The 16,947-nt window shown below is 40.6% G+C and overlaps 2 protein-coding genes across 2 annotated transcripts; both read left to right on the plus strand.

Moving 5' to 3' along the window:
* Positions 1–270: 270 nt before the first annotated feature.
* LOC146361172 (transmembrane protein 237B-like) lies at positions 271–7,461 on the plus strand. Its single transcript, XM_084921275.1, has 14 exons — positions 271–449; positions 671–706; positions 2,169–2,200; positions 3,372–3,382; positions 3,479–3,550; positions 4,036–4,164; positions 4,736–4,829; positions 5,152–5,309; positions 5,387–5,519; positions 5,610–5,801; positions 6,712–6,785; positions 6,874–6,958; positions 7,039–7,160; positions 7,255–7,461. The coding sequence occupies exons 1-14, from the start codon at positions 429–431 to the stop codon at positions 7,317–7,319; spliced, it is 1,224 nt and encodes a 407-aa protein (XP_084777401.1). The 5' UTR covers positions 271–428; the 3' UTR covers positions 7,320–7,461.
* A 952-nt stretch (positions 7,462–8,413) lies between these two features.
* cyp20a1 (cytochrome P450, family 20, subfamily A, polypeptide 1) lies at positions 8,414–15,495 on the plus strand. The gene is made up of 13 exons (XM_084921274.1): positions 8,414–9,190; positions 9,768–9,817; positions 9,999–10,165; positions 10,287–10,432; positions 10,527–10,694; positions 11,027–11,105; positions 11,694–11,806; positions 11,895–11,949; positions 12,156–12,276; positions 12,379–12,490; positions 12,815–12,879; positions 14,643–14,732; positions 14,880–15,495. Exons 1-13 carry the CDS (start codon positions 9,119–9,121, stop codon positions 15,031–15,033), a joined length of 1,392 nt encoding a protein of 463 aa, XP_084777400.1. The 5' UTR covers positions 8,414–9,118; the 3' UTR covers positions 15,034–15,495.
* The last annotated feature ends 1,452 nt before the right edge of the window (positions 15,496–16,947 follow it).

The following is a 16,947-nucleotide window of genomic DNA, read 5'->3' on the forward strand; positions in this document are numbered from 1 at the left end:
TAACTTATGCATTTGTTTTCATATCATATATCTTCAAAAAAAACAAAACAAAGTTGTTAAAATTGCCGAAAACGTGTAATTTCCCAGCCAACAAGAAAATAAATAAGATTAGCAGCCATGGTTAAAACAAACAATCATACACACACACACATTAAAAAGGGGGGAGGGACAAAGTAGTCTTCAAAACATTATTAATACCTGGAAGCTTCAATTTTAATACATTTTTTTCATTTTATTTTTGCTAAACGTTAAGCTACCGGAAATGCGTCACACTATTCCTAAATACATCCGGGCCACAACCCCGCCGCTCAGTTGCGTAAACAAAGCAAAAAAAGGAAAAGAAAAATCAACAAAAACAGCGATTTATTCGCTTTAAACGACTGAAGCGAATAAAACAAAGTTACCAGCTGCATAATATTAAACGGGTTATGGATACAGGAGGAGCAACGGTGAGAGATATGCACACATAATGCATGAACAGTCAACATAACGGTCATATTTAAATGGATGGCGTGATTTGCTCCTAACTGTACCTGTGGGGGCAGAAAGCTCGTTTTCTGGTTCACTTTAAAGGCTGTTTTCGTGTAATCTCTCTCTGAGTTCTAATAAGAGCGAAAACGATGATAATAAAGAGCAGACGGTGTTTGTAACCTGCCTGTTTTCTGTGTAGACGCGGAGGGTGAGGGAGCTGCCGCCTCTCCCACAGGTGAGTAAATCAAACCTCATCTGAGCTAACAGCTCTGTAGCTCCTCTGTAATAACTTTTAATGAAAAGCAACAAGAACTTGTTGATTTGTCACGTGGTGGCTGGTTTATATTCATTTTATTTACTTTATGTTATTTACACATTTATTTATCCAGACGTTTTCGGTCTTAAATTATGAGGAAAAAAGTTATTGATAGAGAAAATATTGAATTAGTAGCTTATTAGAGAAATATTAAAGTGATCCACACTTGGTTTTACATTTCCTTTAATAATAATAAGTTTTATTTCTGTAGCACCTCGCAAAATGTACTAAAATCATTAAGACATTAGAGACATACAGTCCTGTGCAAAACTCTTGCACCACCCCTCATTTTTTTTTTCTTTTGTGCTCTTAAGCAACAACTTATTCAGTGAAACAGGAGAACGTCGAGTAAAAGCACCCAGAGATCTGATAAACTCCTCACACAGACTTGAACAATCAGACTCGGTGAATTTAAAGCCTGTTTTTAAGGGATTTGGTTTTTATTTCTGAAAAATCTTAGTGATTTCCTTCTCGGTTTACGTGAGATGAAGTACTTCCTGGATGTTTTTACTCACCGACACACTCATAAATACACACTGCCGCTCCAAGACGCTGAAAAAGGTGACCTGTGCTCGGAGCAATCCTCAGTCCTGGCAGATGTACTAACACAGATTTAGCCGAGGATAAAACAGTCAGGATGTCATGTGTCACTTAACTCCTGTCTCGCTGGTTTCTTAGGGGAGAAATGGCCAGAAAGACGCCGGTAAGATGCTTGCTTCGGTTGTTTTATCCGACTCTGGGTTAAAACTGAAAGTTCTTGAACTTTTTATCTTAAAATCTTAACTTTTTCATTGGCTATGCAAGTGCTGTTGGCTTAGATAATCTCTTATAATGGGCTTATCCTGTTTTGTAAGAGCAGCCATATCACTTTCAGGCAGTTTGTGTCTAAATTTCGAAATTACGTTTCTTTGGTTCTTGTGTTCTTGTTACTGAAGGAGTGATAGTTATTAGATATGTTTAAGATGCGTTTGATGGCACCAAAAAGCTTTCCAGTCAGATTTTCTCAGATTCTGGTGTGTCTAGTAGCGGTGTATACCCAAGGGTCAGTTTTAGGGTCTTGTTCTTGCAGGATTTCAAATAAAAAGGTCATAAAAAGTGTTTAGTTTTGTTTCTAGATTTACTAGAATGTGTGCATAACTTGTGTTGTTCTGTTGGTATGGACAGAAATTCAGAAAATATAATTGTAGGTATTATTATCCCAATTATTTTTACATAGGTTTCTTTTTTGGTGTGACTGATTTGGGAATGAAAAAAACTGCATTTAATGTGTTAAACTTCAACACAAATCTATAAAAGAAGGAATAAAAATGTTCTTTAGAGGGGTTTTTATGAGTGAACAAAGGGAGAAATCTGACTTCTGTGTTTCACTGTGTCTCTCCAGAGAGGCCAGCGATCTCTTCCCACGATGTCGAGGTGGGTAAACATCTTCATTTCAAGCAGCTTCTGTGGTGTAATGCTAAATGACCTATGAAGCTTTTTTGCCATGCAGATGCAAGAGGGGTGTGTGTGTGTGTGTGTGCGTGTGTGTGTGTGTGTGTGTGTGTGTGTGTGTGTGTGTGTGTCTCAATGATCCAGGAGCATCCCGGTGACAGTCTTTGTGTTTTCCCGCATGACGTCACAAGGCAAAAGTAGCAACTAAGTAATTTGAAGATAAGTGAATAAGAGGAACAATGGCCAGGAAACTTTCCAATCTGATTGAATTTATATATATATAGTCAGTCCTTAAACAGTGAGTGGAAAAGCACAAGACCTGAACTCTGATCAACTTTCAACACTGATGAGGCAGCAATGGATTGCCATCATATTAAAGAAGCATGTAACAAAATAAAAATGAAATAATAATAATAATAATAATAATAATAATAATACCTACTGAATTAGAGGTCACAATAAGTCAGCCAGACTTCAGACTGCTCCGTATCTTCATTTTTTTCTACTTGGCTCTGTACGACATCAGAGAAAGGGGCTATCAGTCATATGGTCATCCCAGACTCAAAAGCCTCACACACCTGTCAATTCTAATATAGTTATGGTGGGTAAAAATGGTAAATGGCTTGTATTTGTGTAGCGCTTTTCTAGTCCCTAAGGACCCCAAAGCGCTTTACACGTTCAGTCATCCACCCATTCACACACACATTCACTCACTGGTGATGGCAAGCTACATTGTAGCCACAGTCACCCTGGGGCGCACTGACAGAGGCGAGGCTGCTGAGCACTGGCGCCACCGGCCCCTCTGACCACCACCAGTAGGCAACGGGTGAAGTGTCTTGCCCAAGGACACAACGACCGAGACTGTCCAAGCCGGGGCTCGAACCGGCAACCTTCCGATTACAAGGCGAACTCCCAACTCTTGAGCAGCTAAAACAGCTGCTTTTAGACAGGGGATGAACTGAAGGGCTGCACCAAAGCCCAGGATAAGATAAATGAGGATGATTTTGGACTCTGATTCATGCAAAGTGACTCTAGTAGAGTCCAAGAATAAAAAACTGAAGCAGTAAATGAGCAAACGAGGTCCACTTTAAACAGCAAAACTAAACTTTTCTTCTCTCTTTTCTTTGTTCTTGCGACCTGTGCACATGTGAAGTCAAGACACAGGTGGGTAAAAATATTTCTAATAAACGAGTTGCATTTCTTCTCAAACTCATTTTTTATGTGACTTAGCTTTATTTATTTATCCCTTCATGTGCACAGAAGATGTTCCAGCACCAAAGCACAAGAAGAAGAGAGCGAAAAAGGAGACAAATGGGGTGGACGATACAGACGGTAAGAAACAGCTTTGTATTCTCATATTTGATGCTTCACGAACATGAATTTAAAGGTTTGAAGGACTTCTTTAATATAACCTTTTCATGCACCTCACTGTATCTTCACCGCTCACACCATGAGCATATTTCTCATTGTCATCCAAATTATCTTCAATTTGCCATCATGAGCCCAAAGAAAGCTTTGCATTATGTATTGAACTGTTGAGCAGTGTAAAACTCGTTATATATGGCTTGCTCATGAAAGCCTGCACATGTATAACAGCATTTATGTTCACTAAGGTCCTAAAAAACAAATTGTTACCATTAAAATTCTTCCATAACTCTGGAGAATAATTTTAAGTAAAGGATAACAACATAAAACCACAAAGAAGGAGAGTAGACTTTTCAAATTTGTCCTAAAATTTCTGTATAAAAATTTCAATTTCCTCCTTTGCCTCCACCCACTGTTTAAAATAAAGCTGTAGCTTCTTGTGCCGCCTTCAGATCAGGGGATGGAGATGGGAGGCATGGGCAGCCGCAGGGCTTCTGGAATCGGGGATCATCTGACCCTTGAAGCCACAGTCGAGGCCCCGCCACAGAGGAGGAGGAAGAAGAAGAAAACTGCCACTATAGGTGAATTCAAGAATTCTGTCTCTGCTAGTTGTAGCTGCTTTATATTGCAAGGTAAGGACCCTGTAATAATACAGAGAGACCGCCAACAATCAGACAACGCCCTAAGAGCAAGAGACGGTGGAAGGAAAAACTTCCTTTTAACAGGAACAAACCTCCAGCAACCGTGTGCCACCACCAGTTGGGGGTGAGGGGAGAAAGACTGTTTAATAATAACTTTAGCTAGCTCCATATTTTTAACTATAGACTCTGCTGGAGTGGCTTTGCATGATTCACAGCTCAAAGTAATCCTTATGGATCTTATTGTGAATCTTGCATCAGCCCCCTCAGTTTATCATCTGCCTGAAACAAGCTACTTTAGCTCTTCCCACTTCAAACCAGCTTTCTTATGATTGTCTGCCTCTCACAAACGGCAGGTGGGTGGAGCTTCTGCGACTCTATGACAGACCGCAGAGCCAAATTTAGAAAAAAGTGTCTGAGTGTGAGCATTTAGAGCAATCTGAGGACTGAATTTTTGGCTGAAACTGAAACTTTGCCCATGTTGTGAACGCTTTAACGTTGTGCTGGATTTCAGGTCTTGAGGATGACCATGCTGACCTGGTGAACGGAGACACCGCGGACCAAACCACAGATGGAGAAGAAGTGGTCAGGAAACCCCGAAAGAAAAAGTAAGAATTTATTATTTTAATAGAGGTGCACTAATTGTGAAATTCTGGCTTGATATCCACATTTAAAGAAATCATTTGGCTGACAGTTGATTTTTATAATGTTGCTGTTCTTGTTTATTCCCCTTTATTGACTCTGAAACACACAAGTGTTCACAATAAATTAATAACTGAGCTGATTTAAACCATCATTAAAGGAGAACAAATTCAAACGTACGCTGGGCCTCGATATCTGCAAGTTATTATCTTTAATGTTGTGACCTGAGAATAGTCTGGCTTTTTAGTTTTAAAATTATTTTTTTTTAACTTGCCATACACTCTTCAGGAAGTCCAAAGTTGTTGAGACGCAGCTTCCTGATGAGCTGGACGTACCGGAGGATGACATCATCGCCGACACCCCTCCTCCATTGCCGCAGCATTCCCTGTTCGCCGCCCCACAGGGTCAGAGCCAGCCGGTCGGGAAGGTGTTTGTGGAGAGAAATAGTGAGTGACAGAAGAAGAAGAAGACGATATTGATGATGAGGCTGTTTGTTTAACTTTTTTTATGTGTTTGCATGCAGAGCGTTTCCAGGCTGCTGAACGCTCCGAATGGAGGAAGACCAGCGACCTGATGGACAACATGGCAGACTTCCAGCACATGCAGCCGCTGTGGACCACCAGAGATGTTTCCATCAGAGTGCATGGAGGCTTCAGGTAACAGCAAAGTGTCTCCTGTATGACTTTAAAAATCCCGAGTCTGTCCTCCCATCCCAGTGTTCCTCCTCTCCTCTGTTCATGCTCCAGGGTGTTCGGTCTATACTGTCAGGGCTTCCTGGCGGGCTACGCCGTGTGGAACGTGGTGATGGTGTACATGCTAGCCGGGCAGCACCTCACCGCCCTGTCCAACCTGCTGGAGCAGTACCAAAGCGTGGCGTATCCCTCCCAGTCTCTGCTCTACATGCTGCTGGCCATCAGCACGGTGGCAGCCTTCGACAGGTAAAGCTGCACAATAGAAATCCATCATGGTTCGCTACGTTGCAAACAAAAACACATCACACCTTCTGGCAAATTAGAATCACCAAATAGCCAAACCCTACTGTGGGAGCAAAATGGACACAAAGAGAACACACGCAGACACGGTATTTGCAAGCAAAACTTTGGTATTTGTGAGAAAAACTTGTTATACATTTATATTTACAAGAAACAAGATATGAGCTTGCAAAACAATTTTTTTTTTTTTGATATTTGCAAACCACAAAATTGGTGTTTGTATATTTTCCAGAATGTTAATATTCATAAAAAAAGTTTGATATTTGTGCACAAAAATGTTTCATTTTTTTAATATTTGCAAACAAAAAATGTGATTGGCTAGCAAAATTTTAGAAATATTTATATTTGCTGACAAATGTGGTATTTTCGATGAAAATGTTGCTATTTGCAAACAAAAAAATTTGCTTTTTAAAAACATATATTTGTAAACAAAACATTTTGGATTTAACAGTTGCAAACAAAAAACAGGTTTATTGTATTATAAATACTTTTGTATTTGCAAATAAAACGTCACTATTTTGCAATCAAAACTTTCAGATTTTTATGTTTGCAAACAAAAAGTGTTATTTGTTTATTTTGCGAATAAAACTTTCTTATTTACAAACAAAACTTTTGATAGGAGCAGGTGTCTTAAGTAAATCTGCAACATCAGAAAAGTGGTGGTGCAGTTCAAACTGTACCCAGTTAAAAAGAACGTGTTGAAAGTTTGAGCTCAGGTGAGGGGCTATAGAGCTGGGGTGGGACAGGGATCTCACTTTATAAATCTTGTAATTAAAAGTGTGAAGTTTATGAATACTGCATCCATTTACGCTATGAATTAGATGTTTGTGTTTTCTACAAATGAAACTCTCCTCAGGGTGAATCTGGCCAAAGGCCCCGTGGCTCTGCGGGAGTTCATCACGCTGAATCCAGCGGCTCTCGCTTCGTTCTGTGAGTCCTTGTCTGTCTGTGCTTCAGAAACACATCATCGTGGGCTCTGTTTGGGATTCAGTTGACACGCTTTGCTTTTTGCACACAGTGTATTTCTCAGCGCTCGTCCTCTCTCTGAGCCAGCAAATGACCAGCGATCGGATCAACCTCTATTCCAATAACACGGCACTACTGTGAGCTTGCTAGAATAATCTGATATTCCGAGATCATTAAGTCTGGTTTTGATACAGAGACTGACCTGATTCTGCTTTAGGCCTACAGGGTTGGAGCACCAAATTCTCCACCCATGGGTGACTGTCAACCTGGTGGTGGCCCTGCTGGTGGGCCTGGCCTGGATTTTAATCGCCATCAGACCTGAGACAGACTACACGGAGGGTGAGAGAGAGCAGTGTGGGATGAGCATTTCTGCTTAAAAAAGGAAAATCCAACTTAAAACATTTATTTTTGTTTTCTTATCCTTCCTCCTCAGGTTACCTAATGGCCATGGTGATTGAGCCTCCAAAGCTAGAGGACAAATCAGAAATGACCGCTTGAGAAATTTAAGAAATTACTGTACAGCTTTTTTGTCATTTTGCACATATTTTTGCATTTTGTCGTGAATGTTGTTTAAGTTATTTTTGTACGTTTGAAATATGTTCATTTCTTTTTAAATACAGAGATTTAAAGAACCCAACAATAGTTTTTTTTTGTCTCTTTTGTTTACAGTTGTTTCTCTACATGAAACCCATGAAAGAAAGCATTCACTGCAGTCACTACACTGTTTTTCTGCTTGCCCAGGCTACTGAAGTACACTGAATGAGCTATGAAGAAGTTTTAATTGAATTGAATTGATTTACATGGTCTAACTGCAAAAGCATTGCAACGTATCAAAAGTAAAAGTACTTATCATGCCAAGGAGTAGTTAATGGTGTTACTGCGCTGCACTGAAAGCTAATGAAATTAACCTGGAAGTGGAAATTCAGGCCAGTTGAAGTGCATTAACCAAAGGATGGCATAGCTGAGGTATAAACACAGAGATGAGTCAAAGCAAAAAAATCAAAAATCATCTGAGATCCTAAAAGGCTTCTAGAGAAGCTGAAGAGCAGCTGTGATGGAACTGAACTGAAAGGCAGCTAAATGTAATGCTGACCGCGGATTTTACACGTGACATCTGAGCTGAAGTGTCAATGTATCAGTTTTAATTTGAGCAGAATACAAAGTGTTTTCTAAAAAAAAAAAATATTCTGAGTGATTTTGTGTCCAATTTTAGGTTATTAGTTTATGTCTGTGGACATGCGGTGTCTGGTCTTTTTTCCTGTGTGTCTTTGGCGTCATGTTGGGTCTTTTTATTGTAAACTTTGGTCTTTTTTGTGTCCCTCTGTAGTCATTTTGTGTCTCCAGTGTGACTATAGTCCATGTTTAGTTGCTTTATATCACCTTTCTGTCATTTGTATCACTTTGGTCATGTTTTGTCTCTGTTTTCTTGTAATTTTGTGTCTTATTTCATGTCTCTGTGGACATTTTGTGGCAGTTTAGTGTGTTGTTTTTATGTCTTTGTGCATGTTTCGCATCTCTTTGCTGTCACTTTGGTGTTTTTGTGCCCTTTTTAGACATTTTTTCATCTCATAATGTTTTTGTTTCTCTTCAATGTCTTTTTAATGTCCCTTTGTCATCATTTTGTGTCACTTTGTTGTCACTTTTCTTTTTGTTTTTCTTTTTAGTGATCCCTTTTGTAGTTGTTTTTTGTCCCTTTGGTGTCATTTGTGTCTCTTCTTGTCTTATCTCATGTCTTTCTGGTTATTTAGTGTCTCTGGTCTTGTTCCTTCTTCTTTTTATAGTTGTTTTATGTCCTTGCTCCTGTTTATGTGCTTATTTCTCATTTTTCTGTTTTTGAGTATATTTTTACTCATGTTGTATCTCTTTGTGTGATTTTATTTTTATTCTTTGTAGTTGTTTCTTATGCCTTTGCTCAGTGTGATTTTTTTTGTGTGTGTCTTTTTACATCATTATAAAAAGACTTTATGGTCATTTTGTGTCCCTTTCAGTTGTTTTATGTCATTTTATGTATTTGTGATCATTTTGTGTCTCACTTGTCAACATTTCTGTTTCTTTGATCTTGTTTTGTGTCCCTTTGTCGTCGTTTTGCCTGTCTTTGCCCGTGTTTTGTGTCTCCTTGGTGTCATGCTTTTTCCTAAGATCCATTGGTTTGCTCTGCCTGCGATCCCGGCTGTGTAATCGAACACAGATAACCGAGCAGTTGACGTGGTAGTGATATATCTTGAGGGTTTTTGTGGAAACATTCAAATATACATGAATAAAAGTTAGCAGAAACTTTTAGATAACAGCGAGCAATCATGCTGGACTTTGCCATCTTTGCTGTTACGTTTGTCATCATCCTGGTGGGCGCTGTCCTTTATTTGTACCCGGTAAGTTCCTGCAAGTTTGGCGTTAGCTTGCTACATTAGCGGGCTGTTGCCCTCATCCCAGTGTCCTAACCAAAAAGCGCTTTTAAATGTTTTAGTTCTTGTTCACGAGTTGGAGCACATTATTCTGAACTATTTAAGAAATGAATTGAATAAGGAGTGTATTTTGCACATTTCGGCTCCCATTTAATACAATATTCATTGACCTAGTCCAGTGAAATCCAACTTCAAGAAGACGGAATGAGCGAAAACGAGATAAAATATTTTTTTTCATTTTTATCAGCTTCCTTTATGTGTTTGTGTTACAAGCCGATTTATTTCTAAACTCCAACTAATTTACTTCACATCCCTAAACGATATCATGTTCCATATGCGCATGCCATTCAATAAGAAATTGTTAAATTCGCGTATTTTTCAAAGAGGTTCTGAATGGGATCCGCTTTCCGACAGGCATAGCCATTATTTTAAATTATGTAAAGACTTAGTAGATATGTGGACACCACTATGAGAAAAACCACTCATGTTTAATGACTTGTATTTGTGTTCAACAACAAAATCTCATTTCTAATCATATTTGCAGTCATCCAGAAGGGCCTCTGGTATCCCAGGTCTCAACCCCACAGATGAGAAGTAAGTTTTCATCTTTACCTTTATTTTTTCTGCTTCTGTTAACTCTTATTCAGTAACACCATTTTGTAAAATATAGTACCTTGTGCATAATAATTAGCTCCTTAAGGGTCCTGTCATCCTAATAGCTTTTGTCAGTAAATATAAGCATATGTGCATCAATGTTCTATTTTCTGTTCTCCAGGGATGGAAACCTGCAGGATATCATCGACAGAGGCAGTCTGCATGAGTTCCTCGTCGGCCTGCATGATGAGTACGGCTCCGTGGCCTCGTTCTGGTTTGGTGGTCGCCCCGTGGTCAGCTTGGGCTCCGTGAGCGAGCTTCAGCAACACATCAACCCCAACCACACCAGTAAGCAAACCAGTTTGGATCAGCAGCTTTTCTTACACTCAGGAATTTGTTGGGAAAAATATCTAATTGAAAAGAAGAACATCCTTATGCATAAATCTGCTGTTTCCTGCTTCCTTTTTAGCCGATTCCTTTGAAACGATGCTGAAGTCGCTGCTGGGCTACAAGTCCGGGATGGGAGGTGGGGCCAGCGAGTCTATCATGAGAAAAAAAGTGTACGAAAGTGCCATCAACAGCACGCTGAAGAACAACTTCCCGCTTGTGCTCAAGGTTTCCAAAGCCAATAAATAATTTTTCTAAAATAAATAAGAAAAGAACCAAAAACTTCCTCACACTTCCTGCTAACTGATATCTTGTTTCTTAGCTGGTGGATGAGCTGGTGAAAAAGTGGAAGTCATTCCCAGAGGGTCAGCACACGCCTCTGTGTGCCCACTTGCTGGGCCTGGCCATGAAGACGGTCACCCAACTGGCTCTGGGCGAGCGGTTCGGCGACGACACTGAGGTCCTTGCCTTCCGCAAGAACCACGATGCGGTGAGAAATTTTAGCACAAACCTCTATGCAGTAAGCTTTTGGCCTCTGGTACGGTCAGTTTCCTCTGTTAGAGTTCACTTTGAGAGAACTTTCCCTTGCTCTGAGTACTTAGACCAGAACATTATGCTAGAATATTTCAGAGGCCATTAAATGAAGCATGAGGTCTGACTTTGTCTGCTACGTTCACCGCTGGGGGACACAAAACTTTACTTTATTGGGATGCTAATCAAAAATGCACCATGCTAAAGTTCTGCAGGGAGTTTAAGGCTCTGTAACTGATCATTGATTTTTATTAATTTTTTATTTTTTGCTCTTCTGACTCACGCCTCCAGATCTGGTCAGAAATTGGAAAGGGCTACCTGGACGGCTCCCTGGAGAAGAGCTCCAGCAGGAAAGCGCACTATGAGAAGGGTGAGCGAAGGAGGCGTGTCAACGTGTGTGAGCGGCGTCTGGCTTTGTGTGGTGAAGCCAAATGGAAAGTCTGCAGAGGCTCCGATGTTATCTCTGTGTTAAGCCTCTTGAAAGACAGACCGAGCACATTCACGGTTACCACCTTAATCAGCAGACAGGCTTTGTTTGGATAGGATCGATAGGGATTTACCTGCCAAGGACAGATGCTATTTTGGGTGCTGTCTGAAAGGGCTGAAAAGACCGCATTTAACGTGTAACCCCACAGAGAGTGTTTGGCACTTGTTCATGTCACATGTACAGTCTTGATTAATATTTTTGCTAGAAAAATGGGAAATAGGTAACTCTGACACCCAGTTCTCAAAAAGAGGCTCCCCAGGTGTGAGAATAATTTACCCTTTACCCTATTAGTGCAGACAGGGGAAGCTCACATTCAAGGTTTTGATGATCCAGATGTTTTTAAAGGGCCTGTCCAGCAGCTGTGGGACAAAATCTGTGAACCGTGCCGTAGTAGGATGTCAGATTTTGAGCCCTTGAATGTGGTCGGAGTCGCCACGGCTCTCATCTTGTTTTTTCCTCCTCGGTGGTCAGCTCTGTCAGAGATGGAGTCTATGCTGTTGTCTGTGGCGAAGGACAGGAAAGCCCAGAGGAAGCAGACGGTGTTTGTGGACGCTCTGCTGCAGTCCAACTTCACAGAGCGACAGGTGAATGCTGATGAGCTTCTGCTTTACATCCTCAGCGCTTTCACAGAGGTAAGAAAAAAAACGCTGAAATCTGGATTGTTTGTTTCAGATCATGGAGGACTGCATGGTGTTCACTTTGGCTGGATGTGTCATCGCTGCGAACTGTAAGTGGCCTGAATCAGAGGATGTGAAGCCTGCCAGACACAATTTTTATAAGCACAGTTTCCCAGAGTTGTCTGATAGGCACTTAACAATAATGTAATGAACTTTTAGCTCTAAAAGCAGACAAAAGCTAACTTTTATTTATCTTTTATTAGCAAAATGTTGTTTTATTCTGACTCTAAGATTACACACTGTGGTGTTTTGGCAGTGTGTATCTGGGCTCTTTACTTCCTGTCCAATTCAGAGGAAGTGCAGGACAAGTTGCACCAGGAGCTGGAGGACGTATTGGGTTCTGATCCGGTTTCCCTCGACAAGATTCCTCAGCTCAGGTAAGACTTTTGGACTTTTCCGTATTTAGGCGTTCTTGAGTCGTCCTTCATGCGCGGTGCAGCCAATAACGTTGATGCGATCGCATTTCCGTCCTCGCGTAGATACTGCCAACAGGTCCTGAACGAGACGGTGAGGACTGCCAAGCTCACCCCCGTTGCGGCTCGGCTTCAGGAAGTGGAGGGCAAAGTCGATCAGCACGTCATCCCCAAAGAGGTATCCAGTTTCCCGCCGTCTGCGGCTCTCAGCCAGATTATTTCAGCTGCACAAACACAGTGTTTGCTGTGTTAATGGTAAACAAGAACAGATAGAAACATTAAATAGCGTAAGAAACATAAACCGAGGATTTTATTTTATTTATTTTTATTTTTTTAGATGCAACTTTTGAATGTTTATTTAAAGTCAAGCAAGTGATATTCCTGTTTTGTTTTATTTTTCTTCCTTCCCTATTAAAGTGCGTTATTCCCTCAGTTTTCCCAGCTGAGGTTAAAATACAGCAGTTTTGTTACACGTAAACACTGTTGTTGTTGTTACTTTCAGACGTTGGTGATTTACGCCTTAGGAGTGGTTCTGCAAGATGAGGAAACCTGGAGCAGCCCTTACAGGTTTGACATTTTGGCTTTGACATGTTCTTCAGCCAGTTTAAAAATGGCTGCCAGTTCAAATCCCACTCATTCAAAATCTGCAATACAAAGAAAACTGTACTGGGTCACTAAATTATCACTCTATAAAACAGGATCTGTAACGCATTCATTCCCAGTACTTTATTTATATTCTGGGACTAGTACGGTATCTCTTACTGCACGATCTGATTTCCTCGTGTTGGTGTTGTTCCCAGATCATCATACTAAATGTTGTTCCAGGATCAACATTGCAAGTGACCAATCAGAATGTTGTGACGTCATACTTTTGCGACTTCGGGAAAAACTGGCGTAAAACAAAAAACTGTACTTAAGCTGCGAGAAACCGCCTCTGTCCACCGATCAACGGACCCTGACCCTAACCCTAACCCTAACCGTAACCCTTTAATAAACAGTAAGCAGAATTGATATTGTCCTTGCAACATTGGAATTTCATAAATGCACGAATGGCTTGGCGCGCAAAAGAATAACGTCACAACAATGTGATTGGTCACTTGCAATGTTGAACCTGGAACAACATTTTCATGATGGTCTGGGAACAACACCAACACGAGGATATCAGATCATCCATCTCTTACTAGACTCAGAGGTACCATGCTGTGCAAAAGCCCCTCATTTCTTTATATCTTGTTTCCAAGCAGACAGTCTTACTTGTAATCTTTTTTTAAGTGCTCTTAAGCAGTAGTTCTCCAGGCTTTCTTACAGTGTTCTTTGGACACTGTCTGCTTTTACACTCATTTTCAGTCCAGTCCTTGTAACTGATCATCTTCAGTGGAATGTATTGTGTGTGTGTGTGTGTGTGTGTGTGTGTGTGTGTGTGTGTGTGTGTGTGTGTGTGTGTGTGTGTGTGTGTGTGTGTGTGTTAAGCAACCTTAACCAATGAATTGTTAAAACCTTAAAAAGGCACCTAAGTCAACTATGAACCAGTGTCGTGTCTACACATAACAGAGAACTTGGAAAAGATTTTAAATCTGATCTTTGTCTTTAACAGACATAAAATAGCATTTTTCCAGAGCTATTAGCTGAAAGGTTGACACATCTCGGCGTGTTGTGCAGCATGTCCTTAAAAATGTTGAGGGAACTGAACAAGTTCAGGACAAAAAGATGCATGCTAAGAGATGCATCTTAACCTTCAGCTTATCTGTCACTGTTCATGGAAGTCTCATCAGAAATGGTCTCAGTGGATGGATTGCTGTGAAGAAGCCATTCTTACTGAAGGGAATCAGGGAGAAAAGGTTGAGGTATGAAAATTACACAAGAACTGGACTGAAATCAGTGACAACATATCTGATCTTGTTAAAAGTAACGATTATAAACAAAGAAAAGTGCAGTCAGATTTTGATCCACCATGCAATACCATCTGGAAAGCATCTGATTGGCAGCGGTTTCATCCCAGAGGCTCAAATATGGATTTGGTGAGCTTGAAACTTTTGTTGTAGTTCCACCAGGGGTCAACATTTAGTTAATGGATTAGGACAAAATTTTACAGGAAGAGCTCAAATAATTTAGTTGATCATCAACAGATCTATATAATTTGTCCTCTATTTCATAAGTAACTTCAAAACTAATGGCATTTTGTCATCAGCCTCAACATAAACCTGCAGCCATCAAATAAACTGTAGTTAAAATAATGTGACAGCTTCACAGTGAGGGGCTTTTTTTTCTTCCAAGTTAAAGTTGTAATATGTCTGTTTACTGGCTTGGTGAATACTTCAATCCTCTCTCAGGTTTGACCCAAATCGATTCGAGGAAGAATCGGCCAGGAAGAGCTTCTGTCTGCTCGGATTCTCAGGAAATCAGACGTGTCCAGAGCTCAGGTAAGAGAAAATTATCCACACTCTGTCACTCAGACTGCTAATAATGAAAGCAGACTTTATTAGACCAACTTTGGGAAGGTTTGATAACTATTTGAAGCTCTTCTACACCTGGATGTCCTGTATCAGTCATTATTTGGTCTCCGTTAGGTTTGCCTACACTGTGGCTACGGTCGTCCTCAGCACGTTGGTGCGGCAGCTGAAGCTCCACCGACTGAAGGGGCAAGTGGCCGAGATCCGATCCGAGCTGGTATCCGCACCGAAGGACGAAACCTGGATCACCGTCAGCAGAAGAAGCAGCTAAAACAAAGATTTAGAGAAAACGATGAAGAGCAAAGAGCAACACATTTAACATCACTGAATGAAATTACCAGCAGAGTATTCCCTGTTAGACGTCATCATAGTTTCCCATCATGATGCCAGTAGTTTGGACTGACACTCTTAATTTGTAGGATTTTAAAGGCTGTTTCACCCACTTTGTACCACCACTGAGGCCTTAAGCATGACATTAGCTTTTTCCGCTCACAGGTTTAGTTTGTCGAACGCTTCCTGTCTCTTCAGGGAGGGAGGCTCGACGAGTAAAGCTCTGTGACGGCGAGAAAAATGACTTGCGCTGCTAAAACTTTCTGTGTTTTCAGAACAGCTGGTTAGAGTCAGAGTCAGGGGGCTTGTTTGTGTCTGTGAAAATGAACCAAGCTGCATTTACATTTCATTCCTTTTTTTTTTTTTTACATCCTGTATATTAAAAAATGGATGAAGATTTTGAGCTTGTGTCACTTCTGGTCTTTTATCTCTGTTGCTAGTTGCTAGTCCCCCCAGTTCTGGTGGTCTCTGGTGAATGCCAGTCTCTGGATCTAGCCCTCCCCCAGTAAATCTCCCTCATGCAGATTATCTTCAAGTTCTTAAAGTTTAAGACCATATAATGTCTCAAAAAGGTCTGATTTTTAAAGGTGACCACCAGCCTGCTGTTGGGCACGTTTTAAATGAGTCTGAGTCCATTATCGTTGGTGCAGTACGATGCTTGGGTGATGAAGGGTTAAAAGCTGCAAAAACTGGGTTTTTTTTTTAGGTCTCTAAATGAATTAAGGACAAGCATGATTATATTTGCAGATATTTTTTAAATCTGCAATTTCAAAACACATTTTTACCACAGCAGACAGGCCATTGCTTTCTCCTGACACCTCTTGACTGATTTTTCTCTTTATTGTTCTTGCCTCTGCTGGAAACAAAACAAGTGAAGACTTGTTTTTTAAAGAAATACAGAACAAGTCTTCATAACCCTTCACAGATATGTCTCTCCAAACCATCACGCTGCGTGATGCTGTAGGCAGGCATCTCCAAACTTTTCCACGTCTGAACCTGCCGACACACCAGGGGTGGAGCTGCTAGGTTCTGGTGGTCTCTGGTGAAAGCCAGTCGAGCTGCAAAGCACTGGGCTTTGAACACAGATCCTTGTAAAGGATGTCGGGCCTTCGGGCCACCCTCATGGAGTCTGTTTCTGTTTCTCTAGTTTGGAAAGAAACATGCGCATGAGCATCTTCTGGGTTGATGAGCCTTTTTACCATCCTGGTATCTTGTCCACATCCTCAAGACTGTGTTGGGCAGACATCGCCTCATGCTACCAGGAAAAATCTGAACTCGAGAAAAAAAAAGTCTGTGGCCACAACCTACTAAACCTTTTATGGGGGTTGTCTTCTTGTTGCCTCTCCAGTTCATCTGCTGTTGGAAACACTGATATCCCTGAAGATCCACCAACTTGTGATGATCGAGTGCTAAGCAGTGTGTATTTCCAGCCCACATGTGCAAGACATTTTAAATTAAATTGGGCCTGAAATGTATAATTAATCAATAATAGTTGTTATTTTGTTTATTGGATCAACAGGTTGGTGTATAAGAGACCAGAAAATAGTAAAAGCATCTCGGCTTTCTACAGGGGGAAGGAGGCGCTTTTAGCTCCAGAAAGTTATTCAGTTAATTGAGTGATTGTTGCAGCTTTAAATTAAATGTTATGAGAGCTTTACAGAAGGGGAAGCAAAATCCTATTTTCTTCCCCTACTCCAGACTGGCTTCACAGTAACTAAAGCCTGAAAGAGTAATAAAAAATGAGTCCAGGAAATGTATTACAGGTTTTTATTGCATATAGTAGTTAATATATAGTTATGAAATGTTTTATTCGCTGAGTTAAATATTTCTGAATTGAAAACTAATTAAAGAAAGA

The sequence above is a fragment of the Perissodus microlepis genome, chromosome 23 (genome assembly GCF_051167445.1).
Source record: "Perissodus microlepis isolate ML-2025 ecotype Zambia chromosome 23, ASM5116744v1, whole genome shotgun sequence".
In the NCBI taxonomy this organism is placed as follows: Eukaryota; Metazoa; Chordata; class Actinopteri; order Cichliformes; family Cichlidae; genus Perissodus; species Perissodus microlepis.